This window comes from Pituophis catenifer, unplaced genomic scaffold (assembly GCF_029215685.1).
Source record: "Pituophis catenifer annectens isolate HBS135680 unplaced genomic scaffold, rPitCat1.0.hap2 SCAF_2, whole genome shotgun sequence".
In the NCBI taxonomy this organism is placed as follows: domain Eukaryota; kingdom Metazoa; phylum Chordata; class Lepidosauria; order Squamata; family Colubridae; genus Pituophis; species Pituophis catenifer.
Window position 1 is genome coordinate 154,787,068 of NW_027256882.1, and position 19,782 is coordinate 154,806,849.

General features: G+C 41.4%; 1 protein-coding gene across 2 annotated transcripts in view; it reads right to left on the minus strand.

Annotated features, from left to right (window-relative positions):
• The window catches only part of DIP2B (disco interacting protein 2 homolog B), a 201,469-nt gene that overhangs the window by 71,100 nt on the left and 110,587 nt on the right, over window positions 1–19,782 (minus strand). For both annotated transcript variants that reach the window (XM_070937807.1, XM_070937804.1), the window contains exon 3: window positions 1,258–1,386. In XM_070937807.1, the coding sequence (XP_070793908.1) occupies window positions 1,258–1,386 (129 nt within the window). The remainder of the gene's footprint in view (window positions 1–1,257; window positions 1,387–19,782) is intronic.

Here is a 19,782-nt window from a genome sequence, read left to right on the forward strand (position 1 = left end):
CATCAGCTGGAAACAGTATATGGAAGATGTCAGAGTCACTCTTACGTGAGAATCTTATGTAATCTCCAAACATAATATTCATAGCCAGTGAAAAGAAATGTCTCAACAGTGTGAGCTGAATCCCACCATGCTAATTTTTCTCATATGAAGCGAACGTTAATCTTTACTGTGAGAAGCCATATGCTTGCTAGCTAGCGAACTACTGTGAAAAGAAGATATTTACATTGTGTAATAAGAGTATGGACTCTTGTTCAAATGAAACAAAGGTACATATATAAAAGGGCATAAAAGTTTTTTTCACGTATAATATGAAACTATTGAGAAATCAGTTTGTCAATCTGGCACTGTAACAAAGCTGAGATCTCTGTTATAAGTAAAATGTAGCAACTTATTCAATAAGGACTTGGCATGCTGCTCATATGTAGAAATATTCATGTGCATGTGGTCGGGGACACAAATGTTAATATGCATGTGACAGTATCAGTACACAAATGCTACAATTTATGCACATGCGTCATATATTGGGATGTAACTGTGCAGGGCAATTGTTGAGAGGCTTCTACACGAATCTGTCATTTTGATATTACTCTAGTTGCTGCAGATATTGTTGGGTATTTTTAAAATTGACACTAAGGAAATTAGTACTTAGTAAATTATTACTAAATTTATTTACTAAATAAAACATCTCATAACCTTGAAAATGTTTTGATCATGTATTGTATAACATTCAGTTATACACAATTAAAATGCAATAGGCTTTTGATTAGGGTACCACACAGAGCCACAAAGATGACCTTGGAGAAACTGTTAAAAAACAAAAACATGCTTTAAGCCCAGGAAACAGAGAAAGTGTTAGAAATAAATGGAGATTACTTTCACCCTAATTCTTTGGGGTATAAGCAGGAGAGGGGAAAACTCAGGCTTTCAATATTTTTTAACCATAGCCTACATCAACATTACTCCAGTCAAATTTGAAGAGTCTGTTTGTGACCTCAGAAGACGGACGGATGCTTTTAGCTCTCCCCTGCTGACACAGATACTAATTTGGATAATTTTAAACATTATTTTATACAAACAAAGTAAATTCACTATCATTCATAATTTGCCAACATCTAATGATCCCAGCGGGCCTTCTCTTTTTCTCCCTCCTGTAGCACCCTCAGCATGTCATAAATAATTTTTCTGTTTATTGTTTAGTCAAAACTACAAAGGTTCATTTAGTTCAAAGTTCATCAGGTGATTTTGTGGCTTCCTTACCAGACCGGTAGCGTTCGTCTCTGGCTCCCCCAGAGCGTCCTCGGTGATATTTAGATGAAGATGGTGCAGGAACCGCAGATGGAGTTGGTGTCTGATTGCGGGATTCTTTTTGTAAACCTGTTTCAATCCCTGTGGGAATATTTAAAAATAAAAACATTTTGTCAGGAAACTGAAGTGGACATATTTGGGACATTATAGGACATTAACAAACTCTACAGGTTTCACTGTGTAACCGTGGAGTCTTATTAAACTTAAAAATTGACATATACCAATGTATGACATTCTTTTATTGAAATAGTTAAGGTCTATGAAACAATGCTTTGAGAGATCTCCCTTTGAGTGTATATATCACGGGTGTCAAACTCAAGGCACGTGGGCCGGGTCCAGCCAGCATCTGGTCCGCAGGGCTGCCCTGGAAATAGCAAAGCACCAACCCATGGTGCCTCTGCCAGGGAAAATGGAGCTTGGGACGGCTACAGGTGTCCCTCTCAAGCTCTGTTTTTGCTGGCAGTGGGCTGGAGGAGGCCGCCGCAGGTGAAAACAGAGCTCAGGAACCCATTTTTACTGGCAGAGCACTCGGGACACCACAGGCACCTCTGACATGAGTGACAATGAGCTGGCCATGCCCACCCTGGCTATGCCCTCCCTGGCCCCTGAGGTGACACACAACCCTGATGTGGCCCTCTATGAAATCGAGTTTGACACCCCTGGTATATATAGCCACAATTCTCAGTAGACAGAAAGTAAATATTCAGTAAAGAAAGCAGAAAAGGTGACTAAGACAAGGCACTTCAAATCTTCATGAGGCAGCAGTCCGAGAATATTTTCACAATACTGATGGTTCTTTGTATAATCACAGATATATATTCCATGTATGGATATATATACAATGAGAATTTCTACACTTCTCAGTATGCAGACCTTTGCTCTTTTGCTGTTTGTAGTACATTTAATGATATATTCTTTCATCAGAGGAAAATAATCAATTTGAGCCAATTATAAATTGAATCAGAATACCTTAAAATGTAATTCCTAGTACTCTTTAAGCTAAGCCCAGCAAGCTTCACAAGAATAATAGCATACTAGCACCAAAAGGCACATGACATAATGTTTTTAAACGCAGTACAATGGCTTTGTTTCAGTGCAGGAAGAGAAACAAGGTCATTCATAACTGGAGACCTTTTTGAGTAAACAATTGCAACCTGCTATTTTTTACTTTACTTTACTTTATTTGCAAAGCAGGCTACATATTGAAGATGCTGGAGGAGGAGGAGGGATATATTATTTCACATAAGACTGGCAATTTGCTGTATCACCATTATAAAGGCTGACAAGGTGGTTAAAAAAAACAACTAGATCTTTTCCAAGGATTGGGGTGATCTTTCAAATCTTATTTTTTTTTATTGGAACCCCAAAGCGCCACAGCAATTTGCAAAAAATCATAGATGGAGTTAATGATCCGGACTCTTTGAACAAATACCAAGCCTCGGAATTGGTTCTTAGTATTAGAAGTGAACTATGTTTATTTTGTTTGATAAACTCAAGTTTCCTGCATTTTGGAAGCTTAATTTAGGTATACAGTATCAAGGAAATAACTCCTGCTGTTGTTAATTAATGGAATAAGAAATCTTGATACTTTATCATAAATTACAGAAGGGTAATTCTGCTGCCCTTCTGCTGTAATTCTAAATTACACAAGGGTAATTCTTATTTTTCCACTCCCACTTTCACAATCTTAATACAAGTAATCCTCTAGTTATGATGATTCATTCAGTCATCATCATCTTCATTTCAACAACCTCATAATTCTTGGCGGGGTGGAGTCAGGGCAACGGAATGGAACTAGCGGAGTGTTTTAATGGCTGGATGCCCTTCCTGTTGCCAATGCGGAGTTTTGTTCAGCAAATATATTCTCAGTGTGCCCAGAGAGAGAAATATCTCCCTCTACCTAGGATCGAACTCACAGCCTCTTGCTTGTGAGGCAAGAGCTCCACTCGTAGACCACCGCACCACTCTTATGATGGTTCGTTCAATGACCATTCAAAATTATGACAGTACTAAGCGAAGTGACTCACGACCTGTGTTCTAAGTTACAGCCATTGTAGGTTTCTCCTTGCAGTCACATGACCACAATTTTAGCTCTTGCCAGCCTGTCCGCACTTACTACTGTCCAGGAGGTGGTGCTATAACTCCTCTTACCTACCTATCTTCCCCTCCCATCTATGCTCTTAAACACTAGGAAAGTTTCAACAGTGCAGCACGAAGCAGCCAAGCTCCCCAAGGGCCAAACACTGGTTAGCTTCCACTCAAAGGAGCTGCCCCACAGGAAGCTCCAAATGCTCAGGAGATTCCAAGGGCATGAAGTAGCCAACCCCCCCACCTCCCAAATGAAGCCTGGAGGCTCCAGCCTAGCCACCCTCACTGCCCTGCCTATCATCGTGCTAACTGACCTTTGCTGTTTTCTTCCTCCCAAGAGGCCATCCGGCTTGGTTCTTTATCAGCAAAGAATTTTTTAAAAATATTGTGGTGTGGTGTCTTAAAATGCCTCCTTTCCTATGCTCCTGGGGCAGGGCTGGAACACTGGAGGTGGCTTCATGGAGATTTTTTTTGTTTTTTTAAACCTGCCCTTGTGTTCCCAAGGCTCTGCAAAGAGAGTGCAGCTCTTCCAAGGCTGCGCAGAGCACCCTTGAATCCAAAAGCAAATGTTTTGGCTGCCATTCGCATTTTCTTTCTTTCTTTTTCTTTGCAGAGGGCCAGGCTTGGCATGCCTCATAAGCTCAATCGTTTTAGAGGAGGAGCTAATTCTAGCAGTAGAAGGCCGAGCCTTAAGAACAAATGCATACAAAGCCAAAATTGAAAAGACAGTAATAGACAGCAAATGCCATCCCCGGCAAAGAAGCTGAAGAAATAAGTGGGCCACTTAGTTACCTGCTGCAACAACATCGGACAGACTGACTTACAAAAAACAACATGACAAAGTAGTAGCAATGGTGCATTGGAATATCTGCAAGAAATACGATTCGCTTGCAAACAAGATCAACTGGAACCAAAACATTGGCAAAGTCATAGAAAATGAAGAAGCTAAATCACACTGGGAACTTTAGAATTCAGACAAGCACCCCGTCACCTAACATCCCAGACTTAACAACTGTCAATTAGAAAGACAACAAAATCTGCACAGCGGACATGACACTACCTGGAGACAGAGGAATAGAAGAGAAAGAACTGGAGACAAAAAAAAACCCCATCAAATACATAAAACTGTAACTAGAAATGGAACGTGGCAATGCAAGCGGTTAATTCCAATAGTAATAGGCACCATACTGTGCCTGATTTGGCCTGAGCAGTCATCTTTAGAACATAAAATGTTTAGTTTTAACATGACTGATGGTGTCAAGGTTTTCATCAATGTCTCAAAGGTAGTTTTTCAAGAGGCAACTGGACTTTCTGTGTTTTCTCTGAAAATGTTTTGCTTCTCATCCAAGAAGCTTCTTTCTGACTGGACGGTGGGGAATCAGAGCTGAAGAAGCTTCCTGGATGAGAAGCGAAACATCTTCGAAGAAAAACCAGAAAGTCCTGTTGCCTCTTGAAAAACCACCTTCAGGACAATCATGACCTGGATGACTAAGAATCTCCATTGACGTTTTCATCAATGATGGACAAACAACATGTAACTGTACTACACGTGGTGTCTACACTATATTCAGGTTTTGCCGATATAGGTGGCCCTTAACTTACAAACACAATTCGAACCAGAATTTCCACTGCTAAGCGAGGTGGTCATTAAGGGAGTTACACCCAAAATTATACAACCTTTTTGCTTAAGTGAATCGCTGTCACTGTTAAATGAATCACACAGACATTAAAGGAATCCAACTTTCCCCACTGACTTTGCTTGTTGGAAGCTGACTGGAAAGGTCACAAATGGTGACCCTGAGTTAATACAACCATTGTAAACACATGCTGGTTGCCAAGTGCCCAAATTTTGATCACGTGACCGCCAGAATGCTGCAAGGGTCCTAAGTATAAGGGCAAGTTGTAAGTCAAGGCATTACATCTTTGTCTATATCCCCATATAATTACCTAAGGCCTATCAGTCAATGAACTTAACACTGTTAATTATAGTTTTTTCCCCACTGTCATTATAGTTGCTAATTAGCAGTTATATTGCTAACAGTTAAACATTGCTTGAAAAGAAAAGAAATTTTAAAGAGGGATCAAACTGCTTTATGTAGGTAAATAATATGGTTCTAAAATTGGCTGGAAATCCCCAAAGAATAAAACATTTTATTTGTAGCATACCAATTATATTGCTTGTGATGGGAAGCTAGAATGAGGAAATTATAGGGGGACTACCAAGGCCTAGGAGAGCAGACGTGTTCATTTCAGCTTGAATTGCTCATTTTTAAACTGCTTAGTTTTACATTCATTCCAAAAGGAGTACATTTTTTAAATACAAAATATTTAAAAGATATTAAATCTTTGCTGACAGGCCAAATGGCATTTTCAAGATTTGCTAGAAAACAACAATAACAACAAAAGAATCACAGATATGGCAGAAAAAAGAAATTAAACCACACATAGACATATGTTTTCACAATAATTACCACGACCCATAAAACTTGGGAGTCAGCAAAATGGGACCCACAAAGGTATGCCTACAGCAAAACCCAATGATCTTTAAAATAGTTCCCCCCCAAAAAAAATCTTATTAAAATGTTCAAAACTGTAAAGAAATCAAATCTGGTGTTGTCATGTGGAATGAGATTTTGATCTTTTTAATTTAAAACTTTTAATACAACCATAATTACTATAGTGCTAACAATACTATACAAAATTGTCCAATTCCAGATTTTCACTGGGATTCTGACTTGATTAAATAGCCTCATCCCACCACTTGACTCTTGAATGCCTTTTTTTTTTTACATTTGCTGGAACTGCCTTGCCCTTCCAGAAGGAGGACAATGGGTAAGAGTTGTGAACAAATGGAAATAAACTGTATATACTAAGGAAATAATGTAATTGTGTTTTGACAACAATTGCACTTTTTTTTTTTTGCTTATTTAAAACAATTATTTGCTTAAAAGAAAAAAAATAAAAGGACACTGGTTAGACTTACCCTGAATTCATCTAATCTTAAAAGACGTCTGTCTTACTTAAACTGGTCAAAGGGATTTAACAAAAACAATTTTGGTGTGTTTCTGAAACTATCCTTTGTAAATCTGCATCACTTTTAATCCAAAAAAGTTCTTGTCCATAACAATAATGTTTCCGGCTTATTCTTTCAGTTTGTCAATACGTAAATACATTGATTCTTCTTAAATTGCCAGATTTGCTTTCTACAGGAAAAATGTTCTAAAAAGCCACTTCTTTAATCTGATAAAATGAAGGCTAAAACAATATAAACATTATTGACACAACACATGTTGTATAAAATACAACATTTTATCAGAAAAGGGCTAGTTTCTCTAAAAAGAAATTCGCCCCTTCTTTTAAAAAACCATCATTGGATCCCCTGTCTGGACAATTTCATCCAGTTTGACATCTGTTTTTGTCAAAGGTTGTAGAAAAGGTGGTGGCCTGGAAACTTTAGAGGTCTTAGATGAAACAAATTATCTGGACCCCTTTCAGTCAGGATTCAGGTCCGGCTATGGGACAAAAATGGAATTGGTCACCCTTGTCAAGGACCTTTGGCGAGAGTGGAATGGGGCTAGTGCAGCCATCCTCACTCTCCTTATTTTCTCAGCGACTACTGATACCATCAACCATAATATCCTTTTGGGTCTGCTGTGGGGGCTGGGCAGCACAGTTTTGTGCTCATTCAGCTCCTTTTTTTTATGGCTGGTGCCAATTGGTGTTGATAGGCAGTGAGAGATCCAGCCCTCGGCCTCTATTTTGTCACAGGCTGCGGTGCTCGGTACTCTCTCCACTCCATTTCAACATTTATATGAAACCATGTAGTAAGATTGTCTATCGCCATGGGTTGAGGTAACTACAGTATGCTGATAATGGATCCATACCAGTGATTGGATTCAAAATTTTTTACTACCGATTCTGTGGACGTAGCTTGGTGGGCGTGGTGTGGCTTGGTGGGTGTGGCTTGGTGGGCATGGCAGGGGAAGGATACAGTAAAATCTCCATTCCCTCCCCACTCCAGGGGAAGGATACTGTAAAATCTCCATTCCCTCCCCACTCCAGGGGAAGGATACTGTAAAAGCCCCATTTCCTTCCAATCAGCTAGGACTCGGGAGGTAGAGAATAGATGGGGGTGGGGCCAGACAGAATTTTTACTACTGGTTCTCCGAACTACTCAAAATTTCCGCTACCGGTTCTCCAGAACTGGTCAGAACCTGCTGAAACCCACCTCTGATGCTGATGATTCCCAACTCTATATACCCAACTCTATATTTCCATTGATGATCCAAGTGATGCTCCCTTGCAGTGCTTGGAGGATGTGGGGGCCTCCATGGGTGACAATGGGATTTGACTGAATAAAAAAAAGAAAAACTGAAAGCGTGAATGGTTTTGTGTACATGGGGCTCCGGGACTTTGTCATCTTTGACTCTGGATGGAGTGGCATTGCCCCAGACAGATCCAGTCTGCACCTTGGGGGTTCTCCTGGATTTGTGACTTCTGCTCAAAGAGCAGGCAGCAGTCATGGCTCGGTAGTATCTTTGCACAACTTCCAGTGGGGGCCTTTTCTGGATCAGGATTCCCTGTGCTCAGTCGTTCAGGTCCTAGTCATCTCACGGCTGGACTATTGTAATGTGCTCTACATGGGGCTACCCTTGGAGAGCATTTGGAAGCTACAGTTGGTGCAGAGTGTGGTAGTGTGGGCAGTTCTTGGGACCCTAAGAATGGACCATGTAACACCACTGCTCCATGAGCTGCACTGGTTGCCGGTTTGCTTCTGGGTGCAATTCAAGGTGTTGGTGATCACCTTTAAAGCACTTCATGGCATGGATCCAGGCTACTTGAGGGACCATCTCATCTCACTGGGTTTGAACCATCCTACTCATGCTGGCAGAGAAAGCAAGCTGTGGCTCCTGTCAGCCTGATTATTCCTGCTGGCAGAGACCAGGAGGAGGGCCTTCTCTGCTCCCAGTGTGCCTCCTATCATTTCATAAGGGCCTAAAGATCTGGCTCTCCCAGTCGGCTTGGGGCTCCAATAGAGGAAAAGCACAGTGGCGTTGGTTGATTGAGTAACAGATCTCACTTCCCCCCACTCTGCCCCCCACCATCCCCATGTTTAATTAGATTTTAGATTTTAATGGTTGTTTTTATCTTATTTATGTATAGATACAGGTATGTGTATACACACAGGTATAGATAAATTTTTATGAGTGTAAGCCGCCCATGGTTACTCTGTGGCAGCCAATAAAAAGGATAACTAAATAATTAAATAAATAAAATAAATGTTGGACATTTTCTATTATACAAATAAGTACTGTATGTAGCATTCTCCACAATTTTTTCAGAGTCTTCCAGAATGACAAAGAAAATCAAAATATAATTTGCATTGCTTTATCTATATGCACAATTTTATTTTCAATCAGTTTTTAGTTAAAATATGGAGACAGTCCAGACCATTAAAGTATTTCCAATTAAACCAAATTAAACATCAAAGAAGTTAAGAAAAAGCTTAAGACATGAAGATTCTTACATCTACAATATCTACTTTTATAATCACTATTAACTCCACTCCAGTATTATTTCTGAAGAAACCAATGAAACAGATTCTATTAAGTATATTCTAAAGAAAATATGAGCAATAGATTATCTTGACAGCAATAAGCAAGACATAAAAATTGCTTTCCTTTTGCATAGGAACATATTTATCTTTAGCACATTCTGGATTATTATTATTATCATTGACTGATTAAGTATGCCTGTGATCTTTTATTGCCACCCAATTATCATGGGCTGTTTATATGTTTTAATTCTTAGAGTTCATTACAGTTAATTTTTGTAGAAGCATCAATAGTCAAACAGTACAAAAACCTATTCCTGACTTTAAAGACTTTTATTTGATTTTTTAAAAAGGTACAACATTATCTAATTTAGATATTATATTATTGTTGTTGTTGTTGTTGTTGTTGTTGATTGCACAGTCAGCTAGATGTTGAGGCTAGATTTGGCATTTTAACCACCTTATCCACTAAGTCCTAGCTGGCAGATGTTATTTTTATGGTGTCATTGCAGGATGTAAGTTGTAAGTACTATAAAGCTGCCTTTGCAATTGACTGATGTGTCAGTGCTGATGTCGTTCAAGTGGTGGTCAAGATGCCACCCAAGGCACCTAATACTACTGATATTATCTTTGCTTTCTTTTGCCATATTTACTCTACTTCTATTTGTAGGTCTTTGTAGTTTGTGATTTTTCTCCAGTTCTTTCTCTTCTATTCTCTTCTACTCCACTCTCTGTCTCCAGGTATTGCAATGTCCATTATCCAGACATCATCATCATCTACACAGCAATATGAAATCATAGCTGCCAGTTCTTTAGCTGGTGCTGGCCTTCATATGATTTGAGTACTTCCCAAGAATCTAGGATGTCGTAATGTATTGGCGTGATATATGGACAATATGTAATTGACAGATGGAATTTTTGGCAATGCGCAGATTTCCTAAGTGCTGTCCAAGATTTCTGAGTATGGCATGGAGGGTGTTGATAACCACTGGGACCACCACAACTCATTTATGCCATAATCTTTCAATTTTGATACTTTGTAATCTTCTCCAGTTCTTTGTCTTCTATTTTACTATCTCCTGGTATTGCCACAACTATTATCCACACTTTTTCTTTTCAACCACAGTTAAATCTGTTGGGTTATGAGCCAAAACTTCATTAGTTTATATTCAGAAATTCCACAATATTTTAAACTGCTCGTTTTCAACTATTTTTTCAAAATCTATGTTCCCACCATCTTTTCATTAATGACAGGGGATATTTTTTTTTCAGATATTTTAGTGAATCATTTTGGTGATTATATTATGTTGTTGTTTATAATCAATCTGTGCAACCTTCTTGCACAAGCTGTCTGATCTACTGTTTTTTCTGCCTCTTTGCACCATCTGCATTTTGAATCATTTGATGATTTTTTTCAATTCTGGCCTTCATAGCTTTAGCTTCAATAGTTTGTTCATGGTCAGCCAAAATCAAGCCTTCAATTTCTTTTTCTAGCCTTCCAACGGTAAGCCATGCCAGGTTTTGACTTTATTCACTTTCTCAATATTTTGTAGAAATTGACCACGTAATGCTTTTCCTTGCCAGGAAAAACATTCTGTTCTTGTTTTTATTACATTATCATTATTACTGCCTCTTCTGATTAGCCCTGTCCAATATGGCTGAATGTCATAGCTTTCATTTTCCTCAGAACACACATGCCATACAATCTCATGAGGTTAATGCCTTACTGAGGGATCATTATATTATTATGGTTTGTTTCAATATATATTATTTATTGTTGTTGTTATTATTACTATTGTTATGCATAATAGGTGAAGGCACATTAAAATTTTATCATCAATGTATATTTATCCTGCCTCAAGTTACAAAATGGCTCCTAGCTTCAGAATATTGCATCATCCAAACTCTTACTTAGAAAATCAGAAATCTGCTTCCACTGGAAAAGGAAAACAGTGAAAGAATCAGCATCATGAATATATCCCAGCTTAATATGAGTTATTTCATACTTTCAGATAGATATTAAAAAGCATGTATGACAGAACCCGATGACTTCTTACTGCAAGGAACAGAGCAGTGGTATACTTCAGTATCACCTTAACATGACCACCCTGGATGAGTTTTCTTCAGAAGAGGTGGAAGCAACTTGGAAATCTGGTCTATGAGAGAGCATCTAGTGCTGAGATACTTGTGAAAACCATCCTCCCCTGCTTTTGATTTTCCAAATCTGGACTATGATTCCACAACAGCCTTCAAACAACCACCACATTAAGAATTAAAAGTTAAGAAACAAACAAATTATGTGCTGTATTAATCATTAAACATTAATCAGAATGCCAGTAATATTTTTGTACCTTACTTTTGTAACAGTGAGGTCAATATCATGGCAGAAATACAATACTGAAACTGCTCAGAAATTAAGTATGGTCACCTCAAAGGCATCTTGTATACATATTCTCAGAGAAATTGCAGGTATGTCTTGACTGCAATCAACAATATCAAACTAAATCAGTAGTAGCAGCTTCTGTTATCAAGTAAAAACTATTTAGAAATATGCAGCCAAGGAACTTGAAATGTGGAGTATCAACAAATATGCCTCTTCTTTAAATTAATAGCAAGAAAAGGTAAGAGATTATCAGATTTTCTTTTTCTAAATGAACATTAAAAAGATATTAGCCAATCTATCTATACATATTAACATACAAACTGAAAAAAAACACCATGTTTTGTATCATTAAAAACTAGTTAAAATGCAATAATCAAGCTCCCAGTCTTTTAAAAAGTATCCGGAAACAGTTGTTTCACTTCACTTTCATTACCTAGTCAAAAGACTGCATGCACATCACTGTTGCACCTTAATTTTAAATATAATTTGTTTAAAAAAATCAAGAAAATTAATAGAACTTGGATCTCTTTAATTATCCAGAAGGCCGAGCCTGTGTCTAATCTACAATTCAGAAGCATAATATAATTAAATAGAAAACCAGCAAGAGTTTTTTTATTTTATTTTCATGTCTGAAACAACATTAAGCATCCACTTGAAGCTCACATAAAGAAATACAACAGAGACTCTTCCCTCTAAATGAAACTAATTTCCAAACACATTTAAGACCCATTTCATATCATCCATTGGCATTGTCTTCCCTCTAAATGCTTTATATGTTGTAAGAATGCCAACATATTCATCTTCCTAAGCATTAAGCAACAACTAAAACATTTTGACCATTATTAATTATCCATAGATTTAACAATACTCTTGAGCATTTTAATAGCTACAAATTTTTATTTAGAAAAATGAAGACAATTAAATCCATTGGGATTTTATAACTAGCACTAAGCCTACTTGCTTTCCAGATACACTGGAATCAGAAGAGCAACTATTTCAAAATCATCTAACCTATTGATGTGATGGCTAGAGATGGTGGGAGTTATCTCAGCTTCAACTCTTCTGAAAAGCATCAACTTGGACAAGACTGAATCTAGGATCTGGATACTTCTTAAATGCTTTCTAGACTCAAAACTGATGGCTCCTTTCTTAGCCTCCTACAATCAAAATACCTAGAATCAGAGTGACTTACAGAATTTCTAGGAAAACAAAACTTTAAAAAACATTACTTTGAAAGCACTGGCCCTGATCTAGCTAGCAACATTAATAACCACATGTCTTGTTTTCATGCCAATGAGGGAAGGGGAGATATATTTTTACTGAGCAGACAGACTGCTTTTAAAATTATAGAGATTTGAACTGTAGTTTTAGAGAGAGCTAATGGAAAATGGAAAATGTTAAGTTTTTTCAGGGGTGGTCCACTCTGAGAGGAGTAACCATATTGTGCATTATTAATTATTAAAGAAAAGATGCACTCTTTTGTTCTTTTGGAGAAATGGGCACCAAGGTCTTTTTATTAAAGTAGATAAATAAATGTATAGGTGTAGCAGATAGGATGACTACTGCTGTCATGAATTACCGCACAGGCAGTAGCCATTTGGTATTTGCATTCCTGAGTCTTATGTTATGTGCAGTGGTGGTATTCAGCTGGTTTGGCAAATCCGTAGTTAAATTACTGGCTGGTCCCATCCCTCCCCTTCCAGGAGTCCCCACAAGCCCCATTTTGGCTTCCAGGTAAGCGCAGGGAGGCCTACTAGGCCCAAAACGGGGCGCAGGGAAGTAGCACATCCCCCCCACAGCCCATTTTTTCTCCCAGGGGGTGCAGGAGACTGAGTCCTGCTTGTCACACACACCATGGCCACGCCCACCATGGCCATGCCCACTCAGCTGGTCATCAGGTCAGAGAACCGGTTGTTAAATTATTTGATTTATGTGTGTGATGTTATATAACTCAGTAATACATTCTTGAAAAATTATCTCTGAACCCTGAGATTTTAGGTACAAATATTCCTTTCCTGGCCAAAATAATAGGGCGGTAATCAGTCAAAAGGGGAAAAAGTGAGAAATCATATTTTAGTTTGGCTTTACATCAGCACCAAATAGTCTCAGCTATCTTAGGACAGCCCTTACAGTCCACATATGTCTCAAAACAACTTTGGCACCATTGAAAAAGCAGTCCTGGGCTAGAAGGTAAAGGCAAAATACTGCAAAAGCATTGGAAGATGTTTCAAAAGCAGCAGCTCCTACAGAATGCTGATTATTACATAAGGCAAATAGGTGGTCTTTATCATGCCTCTGTTAACTTGCACTCCTCCTCCAATTATATGCTAGTATAATTTTTGCTGCCCTGATGACCAAGCCTCTAATCTGCCTTAATAGAGCAAATGGCCATAATTGGCAGCACTCCAAATTATATAGGGAATAAAGAAAATGGCACTGCTGCCCTCTCAAGAGACACCCATAGGAAACAGCTGAAGCAGCAGAAAACCTATAATGTATTCATTTGGCGCAGAACTAGCAATACAATACATTTCTAGTATAAGTCAATGAATAGCCCCTTCTCCTCCCTTTTTTTAAATTAACATGTATAATTACTTTTTTTTTTTTAGATCACTGAATATGTGTTTAATAACAGGTGTAATGGTATACCAGAATACTCTTATATGTATATATAATGAGCCCAGGTAACGTCTGTACAGCATTATGTGAGTAGAAACATCCTTAAAAATCAAATTTCTGATTTTTTCCCCCTAAAGCCCAGTCCAAATTGGTCACGGAAGGAAATGCCCAGGGATCTAAGGGGAAAGGGAAAGTCTGAGCAACTTTAACTGGCCAAAAGGTGCTCAGAAGATATAAACCTGGCTTAATAATTGATAAGAACATGAATGATACTTCATAGATTGATCACACACCAAGACAAAACAGCTAAGAAACAAGTTTCAAACTGAAACAGCTAAAGAAAAAATTATAGACTACATGCATAGTGAGCAGGGGATAAGTCAATTAGACCAGCGTGCCCACAACCTTTTGGGCACCAGGGACCATGGAGAGAGGTTTTTCCATGGACTGGAAGGGTATGGTTTCTCATGCTGCCTGCATCCCGCGTATGGGGCTTCACTGATTTGCGTGGTCCGGTGTCGGTCCATGGACCAGGAATTGGGGACCCCTGAACTAGACCTTGTCCTAAGGACACGTTCTCTAAGAATAATTACTATGCTATCTTTGTACCATGGTTAGGGGAACATGAAGCGAACTCCAAATAGGATAACATACTACAAAGTATTTTTCTGGTTGCCCATGAACTCTCAAGATCATTTCAAGGCTCCACCCGTTTGCCAGGTTGCACAGATCCTCACGGCCCGGGCCTTCGTCTGATGTTGTGCAACGCCAGGTCCGTAGTAAATAAAGCCCCCCTCATCTGTGATCTTGTTCAGGAGGGGGGAGCGGACCTGGCGGGTATTACGGAGACCTGGTTGGGCCCGGAGGGAGGGGTCCCTCTGGTAGAAATGTGCCCACCAGGCTTCCGCGCATTCCATCAGCCGAGGTCACAAGGGAGGGGCGGGGGAGTAGCGGTTATTATTAGAGAAGGCCTTAGGCCCAGGGAGACCACTGTACCTCAGACAGCTGGTTGTGAGTCCCTCCTTGTGAAGTGGGGCCATGGGGTTCAGTTGGGCTTGCTGATCACGTACCTGGCTCCCTGCCGCGTGGCAGCAACCCTGCCTGAGCTACTCAACGTTATTGCTGCGGTGGCGGTTAATACCCCCAGACTTATGGTCATGGGGGATTTCAACCTGCCGTCCGTGGGCGAGACGTCTGAGGTGGCTCGGGAGTTCATGGCTTCCATGACGGCCATGGATCTGACCCAACTAATTCATGGTCCTACGCACACTGGGGGAAACACACTGGACTTGCTTTTTGTCTCTGGACAGTGGTTGAGTGATCTTGAGATAGGGGATGTAGTCATCGAGCCCTTGTCATGGTCGGATCACTCTCTCCTTCGCCTTGACCTTCGTACCGCGGCACCCCGCTGCAGGGAGGCGGAACCGATAAGATGGTACCGCCCCAGGCGCCTGATGGAACCCGATAGGTTCCAGACGGAGCTTGGGCCAATTCCTGAGGTTCTGGCTCACGCCTCGACTGGAGACCTAGTGGCCGCCTGGGATAGGGCGGCCGCTGGGGCCCTGGATCGAGTCGTGCCTTTGCGGCCTCTGACCCGGCGCGGATCTCGCCTTGCTCCTTGGTTTACCGAGGAGCTGAGGGAGATGAAGCGCCGGAAAAGACGCCTAGAGAGTAGTTGGAGAGCTAGTCTTTCTGAATCGGACCGGACACTGGTTAGATCCCATATTAGGACTTACCTAGTGGCGATAAAAGCAGCAAAATGTACGCATTTTGCTGCTCTTATTGCGTCATCAGATAATTGCCCGGCCGCCCTGTTTAGGGTGACCCGCTCCCTGCTCCACCAGGAAGCGCGGGAGGACCCCTTGGAGGGAAGAGCCGAGGACTTTGTTCAGTATCTGTATGACAAAATCACTCAGATTCGGGAAGGTCTGGACTCTGACTGGGTAGATCCACCGAGAGTGACGGAGGCAGGTCTTGAGACTGTTATCTGGGATGAGTTTGATCCTGTGACCCCAGATGACGTGGACAGGATTCTGGGTAGATTGAACGTGACCACATGTTTGTTGGACCCGTGTCCCTCCTGGTTAGTGCTGGCTTCCCGGGAGGTGACGCGAGGCTGGCTCCAGGGGATTATAAATGCTTCATTGGGTGAGGGTGTCTTCCCCGCCGCCCTTAAGGAGGCGGTGGTGAGGCCCCTCCTCAAGAAGCCTTCCCTGGACCCGGCAATATTGGCTAATTATCGTCCAGTCTCCAACCTTCGTTTTGTGGCGAAGGTTGTTGAGAGTGTGGTTGCGGGACAGCTTCCCCAGTACCTGGATGAAGCGTCGTATCTGGATCCGTTCCAGTCGGGTTTCAGGCCTGGGTACAGCACGGAAACGGCATTGGTCGCGTTGGTTGATGATCTCTGGAGGGCTCGGGACAGGGGCTGCTCCTCTGTCCTGGTCCTGTTAGATCTCTCAGCGGCTTTTGATACCATCGACCATGGTATCATGCTGCACCGGTTGGAAGAGTTGGGGGTGGGAGGCACCGTACTAAGGTGGTTCTCCTCCTTTCTCTCCGACCGGTCGCAGTCTGTGTTGACAGGGGGGCAGAGGTCGACCCCGAGGCCCCTCATATGTGGGGTGCCGCAGGGATCGGTCCTCTCGCCCCTTTTGTTCAACATTTATGTAAAGCCGCTGGGCGAGATCATCCGTGGTTTTGGGGTGGAGTACCATCAGTACGCTGACGACACCCAGCTGTACATCTCCACCCCGGATCACCCCAACGATGCCCTTGAAGTGATGTCCCAGTGCCTGGAGGCCGTACGGATCTGGATGGGGAGGAACAGGCTCAGGCTCAACCCATCCAAGACCGAGTGGCTGTGGTTTCCGACGTCCCGATATAGTCAGCTAATGCCATCGCTGACTATTGGGGGCGAATCATTGGCCCCCACGGATAGGGCTCGCAACTTGGGTGTCCTCCTGGATTCACGGCTGTCGTTAGAAGAGCATGTGACGGCCGTGTCCGGGAGGATTTTTCATCAGGTTCGCCTGATCCGCCAGTTGCGTCCCTATCTAGATCGGGACTCCCTACACACAGTCACCCATGCCCTCGTTACTTCTCGTCTGGATTACTGCAACGCTCTCTACATGGGGCTCCCCTTGAGGTGCACTCGGAGGCTCCAACTGGCGCAGAGTGCGGCCGCGCGGGTGGTGATGGGAGCGACATGGAGTTCCCATGTGACACCTCTCCTGCGCGAGCTGCACTGGCTCCCGGTGGTCTTCCGAGTGCGCTTCAAGGTTCTGGTTATCACCTTTAAAGCGCTCCATGGCTTAGGACCTGGTTATTTACGGGACCGCCTGCTACCACCAATAGCCTCCCACCGGCCAGTACGCTCCCATAGAGAGGGGCTCCTCCGGGTGCCGTCGGCCAAACAATGTCGGCTGTCGGCCCCTAGGGGGAGAGCCTTCTCTGTGGGGGCACCTACGATTTGGAACGAGCTCCCCCCGGAGATACGTAGGATCCCGGATCTGCGCACCTTCCGCCGCGCGCTTAAGACTTTTCTATTTTATCAAGCTGGCCTGGCCTAAATCTTCCCCCTTTTTAAATGTGGAAATTTTAAATTTTTAAATTTTAAATTCGTCTTTTTATAGGGGTATGGGTAAGGCATTTTAAATTGGGGAGCCATTTTAGATTTAATTCTGTTTTAAACGTATTTTAATTGTTTATATTGTATGTTTTTTAACTTTGGCTGTGCACCGCCCCGAGTCCTTCGGGAGAGGGGGCGGTATAAAAATCTAATAAATAAAAAAATAAATAATAATAAAAAATGTTGGTTGCCCTAACATCCAATATCAGTCAATCCGTAAGTTAAAATAGCTTGGTAGACTATTTTAATGTCCCAAGTTATAGGCATGGATCACAGGTGGCTTTGATTATGGACTTCTTCTACCAGCTGAATACTCAGCTGAATATCCAAGCCACAGACTGTATTTCTGCTATTCTAATGTGCTTTTCTGTTTCTTTGTTTGTATATTGGAGTGTATCTTTTTATCTTGCATTGTGCCCTTTCTTTAACATTTTAATGATGACAAATGGAATGTGTATTTCATAAGTTAAATAAATTAATAAAGCTGGGAATTATTTATTATTCCAGTATTAAAACAATGCAGATTTTTATTGGAAAAATAATCTCTAGAAGAGACATTTAAGCTCCACAACAGCAAAAATTGCATTTATGGAGGAATAAATCAACCTGCAAAAACAGGGAAATGATAAAAATGAGTTAGGAAAACAAGCAGGCAGACTCTATTGGCAATACCCAATAAAAGTCTCTTGGAGAAAACATAAACAAATACACCTGGGTAAAAAAAAAGTTACATTAAATTATTCCTTGGATTAAACAGCCTGCTATGTGACTACTGAGTACCAACATACATGTCTGCTGGTGATTAAAACAACTAAGGCTATTATTCTATGTAGGGTAGCCAGTAATGAATTAGATAATTCAGAGAGTTGAAAGTCTGTAATATGATTTTTATGCTGACTGAAATAAAAGCAGCCAACACCTAATTTAAAATTTGGCTGGGTTAACAGGTTGGCGATTTATTTGTTTGCCACCATCTCTCTCCACCCTGAACCCTAGGATCATAATTTTGTCTGGGCTTGCCATAGATGAGTCAATACACTTTTAAAATAAATTTTCCATGAGATTTATCACACCCAATCTAGAGCAAGGCATTTGGGTATCTTGCCCCTAGCACAGTCAATAGCCAGCACACTGACTGTTCTATTTAAAAACTTGTAGGGTTTATTACTATGCACACCACAATTTCCCTCTACACAGATATCTGTCAATTACAGTGAGGGCACACGCCACAATAGCAGAACTAGGCAGCATGCAAAACTCTGTTTTTATAGACATTTTCTTTCTATACACCTGATTGGCATATGGCAGGCTTATTTGACTATGCAGTAAACTAAATAGCAAGCAAATAACCTCCAAACATTAGTATATTAATTATCAAACAGCAAAGAATTACAGTAAAATTCCATTTAAAATGAGAAACTGGAAGAATATCTGCTGCTTGCTATAAGCCTTTGGCTGGGTCCTCTATCTACTCTTCTAGCATGAACCATAAACCCAGGAGGACTTTTCCATCACGACCTGCATGCTATTTGGAGACATTATTGGAGACAAACAGAAAAATACAATGGACAAATATTAATTCTGCCTTGTTAAGATTCAATTGTCTCCTATCCAGATCCTCAATTTCTAGCCATCATGACAGGACTTCAGTAGCATCATCAGCCTTCCCTGGAGTAATGATACAAACCTAGGTATCATCAGCATATTGATAATGCCAGACCCCAAACTGCCAGATGACGTCTGCCAGTGGTTTCATATAGAGTTAAGGGAAGTGGTCTATGACAGCGGTCTCCAACCTTTCTGGCTTTATGGACTGCCGGGGAGAGGGAAAGAGGAGATGGTTCCAGCATGAGCGATGGGCGAGCGTGCCCACAGATACATTTGCACAAGCGGTGGGCACGTGCGTCTGCTGCTCGCATAAATGGAGCTGTGTGCGCATGCTCACCACCCGCTGCACACGCAAATCGAGTTGCGTGAATGTGCATGCTCACCAATTTCTAATGCCCAGTTCTGTATGGGCTGAGGCCCGGGAATTGTGGATCCCTGGTCTATGAGACACCCCACTCCTGGATCAACTTTCTCCTCCTTCTCCCCTATGCCTGGAACCAACCAATGAGGAAGGATCAGAGGCATTGTGTCCCCAACCCCCAGCAGCATTCCAGAAGGATACCACTGTTGTTGGTACTGAAAAGAGAGTTCTTAAGG